The sequence below is a fragment of the Pelophylax lessonae genome (assembly GCF_965119305.1).
Source record: "Pelophylax lessonae genome assembly, chromosome: 1".
Classification (NCBI taxonomy): Eukaryota; Metazoa; Chordata; class Amphibia; order Anura; family Ranidae; genus Pelophylax; species Pelophylax lessonae.
Genome location: NC_138768.1, coordinates 542,764,583 through 542,781,349, shown reverse-complemented (window position 1 = coordinate 542,781,349; position 16,767 = coordinate 542,764,583). Strand labels below are relative to the sequence as shown.

At 40.9% G+C, this 16,767-nt stretch overlaps 1 protein-coding gene across 1 annotated transcript in view; it reads left to right on the top strand.

Moving 5' to 3' along the window:
- Positions 1-16,767, top strand: part of SH2D4A (SH2 domain containing 4A) — a 162,742-nt gene that overhangs the window by 105,644 nt on the left and 40,331 nt on the right. Inside the window, exon 5 of the mRNA XM_082247811.1 lies at positions 427-568. Coding sequence (XP_082103937.1) covers positions 427-568 — 142 coding nt within the window. The remainder of the gene's footprint in view (positions 1-426; positions 569-16,767) is intronic.

Genomic DNA, 16,767 nt, shown 5'->3' with positions numbered 1-16,767 from the left:
CCTCCAATAAAGGCCGTTAGAACTGGTGTAGGAGGTACATACTGTCCACTCAATGATCAAGTAGTAAACCCCAGTGATGGCGGGGATGAAAGATGGTCAGGTCCTCCGTGCGGGTTATGGGGAGTAACATGCACTGTGGTGTGTGCGGGCTAGATGAGAAAAGTTCATACCTCCGTGTTTGGTGAGATGACCCCGCCGGCTCGTGCAGTCTGCTGTCGGCGTTTTCCCTTAACAGGGCCAAAGGAAAAATATATAATGATTGTAGTTCAAGTTATAAATTAGACTAGTGGCTTTCTGCTCCAGCCTTACCTGTTGGTTTGAGCTAATGCAGTGCTGGAATTACCTATACAGTCTTCTTTTTAATTTACATCTTTAATTTACATCTTTATAATAAAACCTTTCTTCGTTGGTTTTGTGTTGTCACAGAAAAAATCTGCTATAATGAAGTCACAAAAAAATGAAAATGAAAAATTAGAGGAACGAACAATGGAAATTTACATGAATTGGAAAGAAGCTCAAGAGATCAAACAAAAGATGGAAAAAGAAGATTCTGAGTGGCAAGAAACATGTAAGGATTTAAAAAAATATACATTTCATGTGTAAATTATTATAAATAACATAATTGAATATGTTTGGTTGCCCATAAAGTCCTGCCACCCAGGGGAATTCCTTTTTCTGTAATTGAATATGTTGCACATATGAAAAAGAAATGCTGTATTTGACATGCACGAAGGTTGAAGGCTTTTGTTAGTCTAAAACTTCTGGCTACAGGACTGTTTTAAAAATGAAGCAACCCTTTTACTAAGAAAAGAGTAATCTGACATATAAAGCTCAGAAATATACCTTCAACTTTGACATGACAACACAGTGTATTTTTAGCTCTGAATTCCTAAGCATGTACTGTCAGCCCTGCTTATTTTATTTATAATGGATTACAATGCACATGGATCTCTCCCTTATCCCTAGTATTATTATTATTATTATTATTATTATTATTATTATTATTATTATTAATATGAATATAATTAATATTATTATACAGGATTATACAGCAGTTTATAATATAAAATACAGAGACAGTACAGTTATAATAGAACTCAATGCAAGATGATTAGGAGGGCCCTGCTCATAAGAGCTTACAGTTTCAATAACCCCTCCTTGAGCACAAGCAGAGAAAATCAGCTTGCAAGATTTCTTGAAAATCAACAGGTATTTTTGATATTTATTGAAAAGATATAACAAAAACATTTTTAATGGTATATTTAGTAATCCAAAAGAGAGCAAACAAAAGAACTTCATTGTTGGGGTTTACATATTAGAAAACTTCAGTTCCAGTACAGGAATGTTGAACATAGATCATATTAGGAGTGCTAGCTGTTATTTTACACAAACCTTTATCAGGCTTTCAACAATATTCAAGTAATAAATAAGAAATAATACCTCTGCGCTGCCTCTGTGTAGAAAAAATCCACAGCGTATAAACTAATGTGTATAATAAGAAATTCAAACTATACATATTTGCCAAGTGTGGTTGCTGCAAACACCATACTGTGTTCCCACCAGTAATTCAATAATAAATATGAATAAGTGTTGCGCATACCAGAAAAAATAAACTGATGCAGTAAAAAAAAAAAAAAAAAATAACCTTAAATGATCCGTTATAAAAATATATCAAATCATCAAATGAAATCAATTCCCACTCAGTGCATTAGAATAGTTCAATAAAAGTAAAGTGCACGTGTGCTGAAAGGTGCATAATAATCCATATCAAATAATAAAAAAGTTGTCTAGTTATCTATCTTCAGTGCAGGCAGCTTCAGTTTGACAACATATAAACCAATGGTGTACTTCCACCCGATCGTGACACCTCAGTGCTCCCAGTATTCTCACCTCCATAAATAATCAAATTTATATTTGATTACATACAGAAGTCCTCCTCCATTGATGTTCACCTTTTAAGTTGATTTGGCTATCCTCTGGTGTTGGTCCCTTTAACCACTTGCCGACCAGCCACCGCACATATACTGTAGCAGGTCGGCTCTATTACGCGAAACTACATACCTGTATGTCGTTTTGTGTAATAGCCAGTGGGGGTGTGCGCCAGAGCGGGAGCCAATCAGCGGGACCAGCGGACGTGATGCCCGCTGGCCACCCGCGATTGCTCCACATAGAGACAGAACGGTGATTTCCTATGTAAACAAGGCAGACTGCCGTTCTGTCACAGATGAACACAGGCATCCTGTGTTCCTGCTATTCAGAAACACCGATCTGCATGTTCATCTAGTGATCCTATGCCCCACACAGTCCCTAGGGACACACTTAACCCTTTGATCACCCCTGTTGTTAACCCCTTCCCTGCCAGTGTCAGTACAGTAGCAGTGCATATTTTTAGCACTGATTACTGTAGTAATGTCACTAGTCCTGTCAAAAGTGTCAGGTGTCCGATCTGTTCACCACAATGTCGCAGTCCCACTAAAAATCGCTGATCGCCGCCATTACTAGTAAAAGATAAATAAATAAAAATGCCATAAATCTATCTCCTAGTTTGTAGACGAGATAACTTTTGCACAAACCAATCAATATACACTCATTGGGATTTTTTTTACCAAAAATATGTGGAAGAATACACATTGGCCTAAAATTATGAAAAATTTTGATTTTAACATTTTTTTTTATTGTCTGTGTTTTATAGCAGAAAGTAGAAAATATATATTTTTTTTATCAGAATTGTCGCTCTTTTTTTTGTTTATAGCGCAAAATTAAAAACCGCAGAGGTGATCAAATACCACCGAAAGAAAGCTCTTTTTGTGGGGAAAAAAAGGACATCAACTTTTTGTTTTGGGTACAGGGCCGCACGACGGCACAATTGTCGGTTAAAGTAATCCAGTGCCGTATTGCAAAAAATGGCCTGGTCATTAAGGGAGTAAAACCTTCCAGTCCAGAAGTGGTTAAGACTCCCTCACATGTGCTCATCCATATGTTAGGGTAAAAACAAAGTGACCTCCCATGGTGTAATTGGATCAGTAAAATCATGTTTTTAGAGGAGTATCTCCTTTAATAGTGAATGTGAATTGATTTTATTTGATGATTTGATAGATTTTCATCACGGATCATTTGAGGTTATTTGTTTTACAGTATCAGTTTCTTTTTTCTGGTATGCGCAACACTTATTTATATTTAACCACTTGCCGACCCCCCCACGCAGATTTACTGCGGCAGGGCGGCTCGGCTGTGCATAGTTACATACAGCTACATGATTATGTGCACACAGTCTCGGTGGCGCGCGCGCCGCCAGAGCAATTCTGTGGGGGGAGCGGGTTTGATCGCCACCGGCCTCCCGCGATCTTTGGGGAAACTGACAGGAGAGCCGTCTGCCTTTATAAACAAAGCAGGCGGCTCTTCTGCCAGACATGCACAGTGAGATTGTGTGTCTTATACAGTAACCGTGCATATTACTTAGCACTGATTACTGTATTAATGTCGCTGGTCCCCAAAAAGTGTTACTTAGTGTCAGATTTGTCCGCCGCAATGTCGCAGTCCCGCTAAAAATCACTGATCGCCGTCCAAAAATCTACCTAGTTTGTAAATGCAATAACTTTTGCGCAAACCAATTAAAATACGCTTTTTGGGATTTTTTTTTACCAAAAATATGTAGCAGAATACAAATTGGCCTAAACTGAATAAAAAAAGTGGTTTTTTTTTACATTTTTTTTTATTTCATTGTCTTTTGTTTATTGCGCAAAATCTAAAAACCGCAGAGGTGATCAAATACCACCAAAAGTAAGCTCTATTTGTAAAAAGAAGGTTATAACCGCGCTAAAGGCAACAAATAATGAGCTGCGACTTCAAGTGTGACCACACCCTTAAAAATTATATATTGTATAAGTCGCGCTAAATTGAAAAATAAACAAATGAATGTCCAACTGTTTACAGTCCCAAATAACATAAAGTGACTGGTGATGTATGAAATCTTGTGCTGCTTCCAAAAGATCCCGTAGGAATTGTGCTTACCAGAACGGCAATTTTAAATTGCAGAATTCATGTGATGTGATGAGTTCACGAGCCCAGGTGATCCAATGGAATTCTAGCGCAAGGAACTCCCAATATTGTGGTCGTGTATCATGTGAAGGAAAAATAATAATCCATAGCGTGATACCGTAAAGAATTGTCAATAATATAACTGTGTAGGACTACAAATACTGTGAATCCTTCACCAATTGTGCAGCCGCTTACCAAATGACTAGTGAAAAGGCATGTAATCAAATCAAAAGAAAAGGACCGCCACCAGACGTAGAGCCTCTTACCAGATAGATCTTTATAGATGTGTTCTATCCAAGTATAGAAAAGGTGAACCACCACCAGACATAAGGCCTCTTACCAGATGGAAATGAAAAGCCAGCAGAACATTGAATCCACATGCACCAATATCAGCAAGCCACCCAAGAGCGCATAAAGCCTCTTACCAGACCACAAGAAAAATGCTCGATAACACTTGGTATATTTTCCCAATGGAGAGGTAACTTCAAGGTCCCAATGACAATCCGGGCAAATCACTGATAAGTACCACGATGTACCGCTTAATGTGCCTAGGTGGCCTCTCAGACCCCCTATGCCACAAGCTGAGCCACTGTGTTTCTCAGGGTTGCAACGCCAGACCAGCCGATAAAGGAAAGAGAAGGCGCCAATAGTGTAAAAAACTTCCAACAGATTTTATTTACATAGGTAGTGTACTTACAAACATAGAAGAAAATTAGCGAAGGATGTAGAGCCGCCGGCCGGACGGCAAGGCGCATCCGTTCCCTCGATAAGCTTCCGGAGATGACGTCAGCACGCCGTGACCTAACGGCGTTTCGTCCGAGGAGACGTTATCAAAGGTACGGACGGCGCGCTGACGCCATCTCTTATAGTCCGATCAACCGGATATCCGGATAGAGGTAAACAACTCCACCATAGAGTCGGTGACCAAAGGACCGGAAGTCCGGGAATGGTTGAAATTACTCAACATAATCCAAAAGACATAATCATATCTTGTAATACAATTACATTATTATTCTGTGCGTCAGTCTCCACTATATCATCGCACAAAAAAGGAAAAAGTTAAATTAAATGCATTTCAGCGATTTTAGCCCATCCAGAACCCAGCGCCATCTAGTGTTCCTATAAAGGAAACACAACAAATCGAGCTATTATAAGAATCCTCCGGGTGCTAGAAAGGCCACTTCGCCAGAAATGCATACAAATTAAATTATACTTAAAAGGAATCTTTTAATTCAAAAAAATCAAAATTCGAAAATAAAACCCACATATTCCATAATTAATAGGTAAATGTGGACATCATACAATCTATATACTCTCTGCTCCTATTCTGAGTATACTAAAAGATAAACTCTCCAAACTGTTAAAACAATATTAAACCTAGATCCAAAACGAATTGGATCCATGTTGGTGATCTATTTATGAATTATAATAAAAACCAAATAAAAATAGATAAAAAAGGGCATCTGTAAATTGTAGAGAGTATGGACAGATATCATTCAAATAAAATAGGTAAACGCTTTGTCCGCGGAAGCACCCCAAAGGGATCCACCTGTATATGATCCACATGAAGTGCATCCATCGGCAATCTATCTAAAATAATTAAAGGTAGATAAACCTATGAATTATCAAGGAAAACATTAAGTTCAACATCTACATTAAGGCCATAAGGTACATAACATTTCACACGATGTATCCAGGACATCTCAAGTTTCGAGATGCCCCTTACGAGAGGTTCTCCTCTCCAATGTGGTACAAATCTGTCTATACCTAAAAAGAGTGTATGTCTCGGATCTTTATTATGAACAGCGGCATAATGTTTAGAAACGGAATGGTTAGCAAAACCCTTCCTAATGTTTGCCACGTGTTCATTCAATCTCACATTAAGGGGGCGCTTGGTTCGGCCTATATATTGATGCCCGCAAGGACATTGAAGGAGGTAGACAACCCCAGTAGTTGTACAAGAGATGAATGGTGCAATAATATGTTTACGTCCTGTGCTCCTAGAAACAAATTCCTGCACTCTTCTCTTTTTGTTAGAACTTAGAGTGCAAATTTGGCATCTGTTGCACCTATAGTAGCCAGTAAGTTGCTGTAAGAAGCTTGGTTTAGGTGTAGGGGGTTCAAGAACGTTAGGGGAAACTTTATCTCTCAACGAAGGGACCCCTTTAAAAACCACCCTTGGTCTTTCGGGTAGATTATTCCGAAGTACTGGATCATTATTTAGAATGTGCCAATGGCGTGTGATTAGATTTTTTATACTCATATGTTGACTGGAAAATGTGGTCACAAAAGGTAAAGCAAAGGAGTCAGCTTGCTGTTGTTTTTTGGACTTATTCAAAAGCAGTTGTCTGTCCATTGTTCTTACTTCAGACAAAGTATGTTGGAGGAATCCCTCATTGTACCCTTTATCCAGAAATCTGGTAGTTAAGGTTCGTGCCTGTGTTTCGAATTCCCGAATATCAGAACAATTCCGTCTAATGCGGAGATATTGTCCTTTCGGGATGGCTCGCAACCAAGGGGCATGGTGACAACTGTCGACAGGAATATAGGAATTCCTGTCTGTTGGTTTAAAATGGGTAGAGGTGACAAATTGCCCATCCTTAATGGATATGTTCAAATCCAAGAAACTGATGCTCAATTGGCTACATTCATAGTTCAGATGAATTCCCCTATTATTGGAATTGAGATCTTCCAAGAACAGGGTTAAATCGTCGTATGTGCCGTCCCATAGGAGGAGGACGTCATCAATATACCTAGCCCACAAAAGAATCTGTGGGCGACGGTAAGCATAGATGACGTCCTCCTCCCACTGGGCCATGAACAGGTTGGCCAGGGACGGAGCATATTTTGCCCCCATAGCAACGCCAGTGATCTGACGGAAAAACTGGCCGTTGTACCAGAAATAATTATGCTGGGTTGCAAAATTAAGCAACTCCATAATGAATGAAATCTGGGTTTCTGGCAAATGGGAGTCTCTGGTCAGAAACATATTAACGGCACTCAGTCCAATCTCATGCGGTATTACCGTATAGAGAGACGAGACATCCGCTGTGACCAACCAAAGATGTTCAGTAGGTCTAAGGTCAGACAAAAGATTTATGACATGTCTAGTGTCTTTAATGAAGGACGGTGTAGCTTGGACCAATGGTTGCAAATACGAGTCTATGTATTTCCCCACCCGGGACGTCACAGAGTCAATGCCGCTGACTATGGGACGACCCGGGGGGGGAAATCAGACTCTTATGCAATTTTGGCAGATAGTAGATCACTGGCGTGCGGGGGCATTTAGGGATCAAAAAGGCTTTTTCTTTATTGGTGAGAATATTTGAGTTATAGCCTCTTTCGACAATTGTTTGTAAATTCTTTTTATATGAGATTTTTGGATCTCTGGGTAATAATGCATATGTTTTTTTATCACCTAGGATCCGTTGCATTTCAACTTCATAATCAGTCCTATCTAATACGGCTATCCCACCCCCCTTATCTGCTGGTCTTATTACCAGATCTTTACGGGCACATAAAGAATCCAGACCTTTCTGTAGATCATTAGACAGAGAAGATTTGTGAATTTGTATGTTATCCAAATCTCTTAGCATGACGTCCCTAAATACCCTTAATGAAGGGGCTAAACCACCTGGTGGATTAAAAAGGGACGCGTTAGCAAATCCTGAGTGTTGAAACTCGGTGCTAACCACTCGGTTCTCTTTAATGGGGTTACTCAAAACATAACGTTTTATATTAACTTTACGAACGAATTTGTGAATGTCCATGTACGTCTGGAATTTATCCAGACGTTTGGGTGGAGCAAATTTTAAGCCTTTGTCTAAAATCAATTTTTCAGCATCCGATAATTCTACTTTACTTAAATTAAAAATTCCAGCGCCTGCTAACTTTTTGCTTTTTTTGAATTGGCACCTCCTACCTCCTCTTGTTCCTCTTGTAGTTCTGCCGGGCGTTTTACCCCTTGTAGGGCCCTGGGAAAACCCCAACCTGGATATCCAGAGCCTAAGTTGTTCGGTCTCTGGGAATCTGTGTTGGCGTCCCCTACATCTCTTGAAGAGTGGGAACTAGGGTTATTATATGAACCCACTGTGTTGGTTTTGAGGGGGGGTTGTGTGATGTTAGTAGCCTCATTATCCTTAAACGGATAAAATCTGTTCTGAACTGGAACATTATATTGGCGACCATCTGCCCTGTTCATTGAGCGGTCTCTATCTGGCCATTGGCGATCATTACCTCTACCTCGCATAGGTTCCAAGGGAGGGTCATACCACTGGGGGCCAGACCTAGGTGGACTATAGTCAAACCGGCCCTGAACCTGTCTCTGGGGGCCATAGTCTGCACCTTGGTTTCTTTGTGGATGACGGGAATCAAAATATTGGTCCGGTCCACGTCTCCATTGGGGTGTATTATTATAGGGGGGCTGGGTATAGCCACCAGAATGGTAGCTAGGGCCTCCATAATACTCACGGTTCTGGTATTGCCAATTAGTGTTAGGACCTGGAGGATTGTAATTTCCATTAGGTCTACCTTGATGAGGCTGGGGTTGATTATCCCTATTTTGCCCTCTATACGGAGATTTAAAAGATGGACGTCTGCCCTTAGCACGAGGTCCTTTCTTCTGTTTTTGTGCAGTAGGAGGGGCAGAGGACATACCCACTACTTGAGTGGCTGACATATCCATAGCCTCCTCCTCAGCATTAGGATTATTAGTCAGTTTTTTCTGCCATTCAAAGACAGTACATGACTGATAATCCTGTAGATCCCTGTTATATTTTTTCCGTTTTTTTATTTTCTGGTCCTTTTCTTCCTTTTCTAAGTTTTTTAATACTTATACATTATATAATTTTTAAGGGTGTGGTCACACTTGAAGTCGCAGCTCATTATTTGTTGCCTTTAGCGCAACAAATAATGAGCTGCTAAGGGCAGACGTCCATCTTTTAAATCTCCGTATAGAGGGCAAAATAGGGATAATCAACCCCAGCCTCATCAAGGTAGACCTAATGGAAATTACAATCCTCCAGGTCCTAACACTAATTGGCAATACCAGAACCGTGAGTATTATGGAGGCCCTAGCTACCATTCTGGTGGCTATACCCAGCCCCCCTATAATAATACACCCCAATGGAGACGTGGACCGGACCAATATTTTGATTCCCGTCATCCACAAAGAAACCAAGGTGCAGACTATGGCCCCCAGAGACAGGTTCAGGGCCGGTTTGACTATAGTCCACCTAGGTCTGGCCCCCAGTGGTATGACCCTCCCTTGGAACCTATGCGAGGTAGAGGTAATGATCGCCAATGGCCAGATAGAGACCGCTCAATGAACAGGGCAGATGGTCGCCAATATAATGTTCCAGTTCAGAACAGATTTTATCCGTTTAAGGATAATGAGGCTACTAACATCACACAACCCCCCCTCAAAACCAACACAGTGGGTTCATATAATAACCCTAGTTCCCACTCTTCAAGAGATGTAGGGGACGCCAACACAGATTCCCAGAGACCGAACAACTTAGGCTCTGGATATCCAGGTTGGGGTTTTCCCAGGGCCCTACAAGGGGTAAAACGCCCGGCAGAACTACAAGAGGAACAAGAGGAGGTAGGAGGTGCCAATTCAAAAAAAGCAAAAAGTTAGCAGGCGCTGGAATTTTTAATTTAAGTAAAGTAGAATTATCGGATGCTGAAAAATTGATTTTAGACAAAGGCTTAAAATTTGCTCCACCCAAACGTCTGGATAAATTCCAGACGTACATGGACATTCACAAATTCGTTCGTAAAGTTAATATAAAACGTTATGTTTTGAGTAACCCCATTAAAGAGAACCGAGTGGTTAGCACCGAGTTTCAACACTCAGGATTTGCTAACGCGTCCCTTTTTAATCCACCAGGTGGTTTAGCCCCTTCATTAAGGGTATTTAGGGACGTCATGCTAAGAGATTTGGATAACATACAAATTCACAAATCTTCTCTGTCTAATGATCTACAGAAAGGTCTGGATTCTTTATGTGCCCGTAAAGATCTGGTAATAAGACCAGCAGATAAGGGGGGTGGGATAGCCGTATTAGATAGGACTGATTATGAAGTTGAAATGCAACGGATCCTAGGTGATAAAAAAACATATGCATTATTACCCAGAGATCCAAAAATCTCATATAAAAAGAATTTACAAACAATTGTCGAAAGAGGCTATAACTCAAATATTCTCACCAATAAAGAAAAAGCCTTTTTGATCCCTAAATGCCCCCGCACGCCAGTGATCTACTATCTGCCAAAATTGCATAAGAGTCTGATTTCCCCCCCCGGGTCGTCCCATAGTCAGCGGCATTGACTCTGTGACGTCCCGGGTGGGGAAATACATAGACTCGTATTTGCAACCATTGGTCCAAGCTACACCGTCCTTCATTAAAGACACTAGACATGTCATAAATCTTTTGTCTGACCTTAGACCTACTGAACATCTTTGGTTGGTCACAGCGGATGTCTCGTCTCTCTATACGGTAATACCGCATGAGATTGGACTGAGTGCCGTTAATATGTTTCTGACCAGAGACTCCCATTTGCCAGAAACCCAGATTTCATTCATTATGGAGTTGCTTAATTTTGCAACCCAGCATAATTATTTCTGGTACAACGGCCAGTTTTTCCGTCAGATCACTGGCGTTGCTATGGGGGCAAAATATGCTCCGTCCCTGGCCAACCTGTTCATGGCCCAGTGGGAGGAGGACGTCATCTATGCTTACCGTCGCCCACAGATTCTTTTGTGGGCTAGGTATATTGATGACGTCCTCCTCCTATGGGACGGCACATACGACGATTTAACCCTGTTCTTGGAAGATCTCAATTCCAATAATAGGGGAATTCATCTGAACTATGAATGTAGCCAATTGAGCATCAGTTTCTTGGATTTGAACATATCCATTAAGGATGGGCAATTTGTCACCTCTACCCATTTTAAACCAACAGACAGGAATTCCTATATTCCTGTCGACAGTTGTCACCATGCCCCTTGGTTGCGAGCCATCCCGAAAGGACAATATCTCCGCATTAGACGGAATTGTTCTGATATTCGGGAATTCGAAACACAGGCACGAACCTTAACTACCAGATTTCTGGATAAAGGGTACAATGAGGGATTCCTCCAACATACTTTGTCTGAAGTAAGAACAATGGACAGACAACTGCTTTTGAATAAGTCCAAAAAACAACAGCAAGCTGACTCCTTTGCTTTACCTTTTGTGACCACATTTTCCAGTCAACATATGAGTATAAAAAATCTAATCACACGCCATTGGCACATTCTAAATAATGATCCAGTACTTCGGAATAATCTACCCGAAAGACCAAGGGTGGTTTTTAAAGGGGTCCCTTCGTTGAGAGATAAAGTTTCCCCTAACGTTCTTGAACCCCCTACACCTAAACCAAGCTTCTTACAGCAACTTACTGGCTACTATAGGTGCAACAGATGCCAAATTTGCACTCTAAGTTCTAACAAAAAGAGAAGAGTGCAGGAATTTGTTTCTAGGAGCACAGGACGTAAACATATTATTGCACCATTCATCTCTTGTACAACTACTGGGGTTGTCTACCTCCTTCAATGTCCTTGCGGGCATCAATATATAGGCCGAACCAAGCGCCCCCTTAATGTGAGATTGAATGAACACGTGGCAAACATTAGGAAGGGTTTTGCTAACCATTCCGTTTCTAAACATTATGCCGCTGTTCATAATAAAGATCCGAGACATACACTCTTTTTAGGTATAGACAGATTTGTACCACATTGGAGAGGAGAACCTCTCGTAAGGGGCATCTCGAAACTTGAGATGTCCTGGATACATCGTGTGAAATGTTATGTACCTTATGGCCTTAATGTAGATGTTGAACTTAATGCATTCCTTGATAATTCATAGGTTTATCTACCTTTAATTATTTTAGATAGATTGCCGATGGATGCACTTCATGTGGATCATATACAGGTGGATCCCTTTGGGGTGCTTCCGCGGACAAAGCGTTTACCTATTTTATTTGAATGATATCTGTCCATACTCTCTACAATTTACAGATGCCCTTTTTTATCTATTTTTATTTGGTTTTTATTATAATTCATAAATAGATCACCAACATGGATCCAATTCGTTTTGGATCTAGGTTTAATATTGTTTTAACAGTTTGGAGAGTTTATCTTTTAGTATACTCAGAATAGGAGCAGAGAGTATATAGATTGTATGATGTCCACATTTACCTATTAATTATGGAATATGTGGGTTTTATTTTCGAATTTTGATTTTTTTGAATTAAAAGATTCCTTTTAAGTATAATTTAATTTGTATGCATTTCTGGCGAAGTGGCCTTTCTAGCACCCGGAGGATTCTTATAATAGCTCGATTTGTTGTGTTTCCTTTATAGGAACACTAGATGGCGCTGGGTTCTGGATGGGCTAAAATCGCTGAAATGCATTTAATTTAACTTTTTCCTTTTTTGTGCGATGATATAGTGGAGACTGACGCACAGAATAATAATGTAATTGTATTACAAGATATGATTATGTCTTTTGGATTATGTTGAGTAATTTCAACCATTCCCGGACTTCCGGTCCTTTGGTCACCGACTCTATGGTGGAGTTGTTTACCTCTATCCGGATATCCGGTTGATCGGACTATAAGAGATGGCGTCAGCGCGCCGTCCGTACCTTTGATAACGTCTCCTCGGACGAAACGCCGTTAGGTCACGGCGTGCTGACGTCATCTCCGGAAGCTTATCGAGGGAACGGATGCGCCTTGCCGTCCGGCCGGCGGCTCTACATCCTTCGCTAATTTTCTTCTATGTTTGTAAGTACACTACCTATGTAAATAAAATCTGTTGGAAGTTTTTTACACTATTGGCGCCTTCTCTTTCCTTTATCGGCTGGTCTGGCGTTGCAACCCTGAGAAACACAGTGGCTCAGCTTGTGGCATAGGGGGTCTGAGAGGCCACCTAGGCACATTAAGCGGTACATCGTGGTACTTATCAGTGATTTGCCCGGATTGTCATTGGGACCTTGAAGTTACCTCTCCATTGGGAAAATATACCAAGTGTTATCGAGCATTTTTCTTGTGGTCTGGTAAGAGGCTTTATGCGCTCTTGGGTGGCTTGCTGATATTGGTGCATGTGGATTCAATGTTCTGCTGGCTTTTCATTTCCATCTGGTAAGAGGCCTTATGTCTGGTGGTGGTTCACCTTTTCTATACTTGGATAGAACACATCTATAAAGATCTATCTGGTAAGAGGCTCTACGTCTGGTGGCGGTCCTTTTCTTTTGATTTGATTACATGCCTTTTCACTAGTCATTTGGTAAGCGGCTGCACAATTGGTGAAGGATTCACAGTATTTGTAGTCCTACACAGTTATATTATTGACAATTCTTTACGGTATCACGCTATGGATTATTATTTTTCCTTCACATGATACACGACCACAATATTGGGAGTTCCTTGCGCTAGAATTCCATTGGATCACCTGGGCTCGTGAACTCATCACATCACATGAATTCTGCAATTTAAAATTGCCGTTCTGGTAAGCACAATTCCTACGGGATCTTTTGGAAGCAGCACAAGATTTCATACATCACCAGTCACTTTATGTTATTTGGGACTGTAAACAGTTGGACATTCATTTGTTTATTTTTCAATTTAGCGCGACTTATACAATATATAAGCTCTATTTGTGGCAAAAAAAGGACATTAATTGTATTTGGGTACAGCGTCGCACGACTGCGCAATTGTTACTTAAAGTAACGCAGTGCCGAATCGCAAAAAAAATGGCCTGGTCATTAAGGGGGTGGTTAATATTCAAGTAATGATGAAGTTTAATAAAGCCTACTAAGGGCTTGTTTAATGTGACAGTCATGCTAACATTTAGATCTGTGTTTGAACTCTCCAAATTGGAGCTGAATTGTATTTTAAAGTATAACTAAAGGCTCCTGTACAGCATTCAAAATAGGTCCTTACCTTCACCTACGAAGCCAAATCCTCGTTCATTTGTGTCTTACATGCTCCCCCTCCCAGGCACTGCAGCTCACGGTAAAAGGGTTAAAACACCAGCCTATCATCCATTGATCTTGTACTGGATAGACTCCTATAGCTATTTTCCTACTAGGTTATGACTCCGTGCCTCTATAAGTGGGTTGCTGTGTACGCCTCAAGGCATGGTGCGCTTATGTGCTGTTTTTTGTGGTTTCAGATTGCCAGTATGCTATATTTTGCCAGTACTATTATTAAAGCACTGTTCCTATGTACCTATGCATATGCTCATTGTATCACTTCTTTGTGTATCACGCTCTTTGCTATGATTGTGTGCTCTGGATGACTTTTTTTACACTCAATAAACTTTGTTCTTGATTTAACCAGTTCCCGACCACCCGCCGCCTTTTTACTGCGGAAGTTTGGCTCGTACAGGCAAAATGATGTAGACCTACGTCGCTTGCCTGAGAGGGACTGGGGGGGCGAGCACCAATGCGTGTGTCAGGTGGCTCCGATTGGCGCCTGACACTCTCGATCGTTCCCCGCTGAGAGAGGACGGTCGGCTGTTGTAAACACAGCCAACCGTCCTTCTCCCTGGGATGATCATAGAGATCATGTGATCCTGTTATATAGGATCACGTCTCACGTCTCATTAGTCATCTCAGAAGCCACGCCCCCCCACAGTTAGAATCGCTCTCCTAGGGTCACATTTAAGCCCTTGATCACCTATACTGTTAACCCCTTCCCTGCCAGTGTCATTATTACAGTAACAGTTCATATTTTTAGCACTGATTACAGTAGTAATGTCACTGGTACCCCCAAAAGTGTCAAAAATGTCAGTCAGGGGTCCGATCTGTCCGCCGCAATGTCGCAGTCCCACAAAAAATCGCAGATCGCCGCCATTACTAGTAAAAAAAATAAAAATAAATAAAAAAATGACATAAATCTTTCCCCTAGTTAATAGACGTGATAACTTTTGCGCAAACCAATTAAAATACGCTTATTGCAATTTTTTTTTTTACCAATATGTAGCAGAAAACAAATTGGCCTAAAATGTTAAAAAATTTAGATTTTTAATTTTTTTTTTGGAAATGTTATATAGCAGAATGTGAAAAATATAGTTTTTTTTTCATCAAAATTGTAGCTATTTTTTGTTTATAATGCAAAAAATAAAAATTGCACAGGTGATCAAACTCCACCAAAAGAAAGCTCTATTTGTGGGGGAAAAAAGGACGTAAATTTTGTTTGGGTACAGCGTTGTACGACCGCGCAATTGTCTGTTAAAGTAACGCAGTGCCGAATCGCAAAATAGGGCCTGGTTATTAAGGGTGCAAATTCTTCCGGTCCAGAACTGGTTTTCTTCCATTAGGGCCTTGTCTCCCCATTGACACAACCACCTTGGTATTCCGGCACATGCACAGATGTGCCAAAAGACACTGCCTGGCCTTCGGGTCTGGCAGAGCCCTGCAGTAAATTTGTGCATGCGAAAGGGTTTTTTCCCACACATGCACAGATCTGCCAAGCTCTGGGACTTAAATCCTAGCCCATCTTCGCCAATTCGCCTATGCGTAGATGTAACTATAGGGCTCTGTAGGGACCTGAAGCACTAAGGTAAGCATGTGCAGAACTAGGGGAGGGAAAGTCATCGCTTAAACAAGAAAGACCAAAGTTATTTTGACAGCCGACCCTCCCAATTGGATGCAGCGGTGTTTGAGCTGAAAAGTTTTCCAAAAAAGAGGAAAAAAAATAAAATAAAAAATATATGAAATACTATATAATACTCGAAGAGCAGCAATTCAACTGTGAGACAGACACAAGAAACAAACAATATAAAAAAATAGAGCTGCGCTATACAGATACTGAATAAAGAATATTCATAAACAGTGAACCAATAAAGGATTGTGCAGTGAAAACAGTGAACCTGTAAAATAATACAAAACGAGTCCTTCCACAATGGTGATATGACACCAGTGCAAATATATATCCAAGGAAGTAAAGTCCAACAATATTACAGAAGGATCTTCTATGTGGTAATAGCACCTTCTACCACTGAGTGTTATGTGACCTCCACCATAGCAAAAAATCCCTGCTTACCGGATTGAATGGACCTCTTACACAGAGAGGTCAGTAGCACTTTTGGCTTAAACCCAGCCAGGGCCTTTTGTTTCTCCAAGGAAGATGAAAGGTTAACCGATTTCTACCATACACAAGATGATCACAACATTAGAGCAGCAGACGAATAGATTCTGTCACGGATAAGGTCTCCCTCGTAACCCATGCAGCATTATTGTCCGACATCAGAATATCTTGTGCAGTGACCCTCCCTTCCAGTCAGAATGTTTCCAGTCAGATCCTTAGATTTTTCAGTTGAGGGGTGTTGGGACAGGAGGTGGTTGACAAGGCCCCCCCACCCACTATCTTCAGGAGCCAGATGAAATTCGTACAGCGTATGGCCAGCTTTAGGGCTCTTTCACACGGGCGTTCAGTTTTTTTCCTCCGATCAGTGATTTTTTTTGCGGACACGGATGACACATTGGAGTGTCCGTTCCGTATGTCTGCATATCATCCCATCTGTTTGCGGATGATATACGGACATTTTTTTGCGGATGATATACGGACATAATGAATGTCTATGGACATTGCGGATGTCAGCGGATGATACCGCTGACATCCGATTTTCCTTCCTTTCCGTTTTTTAAACGGAACAAAAATAGGGTTCTGTTCCGTTCCAA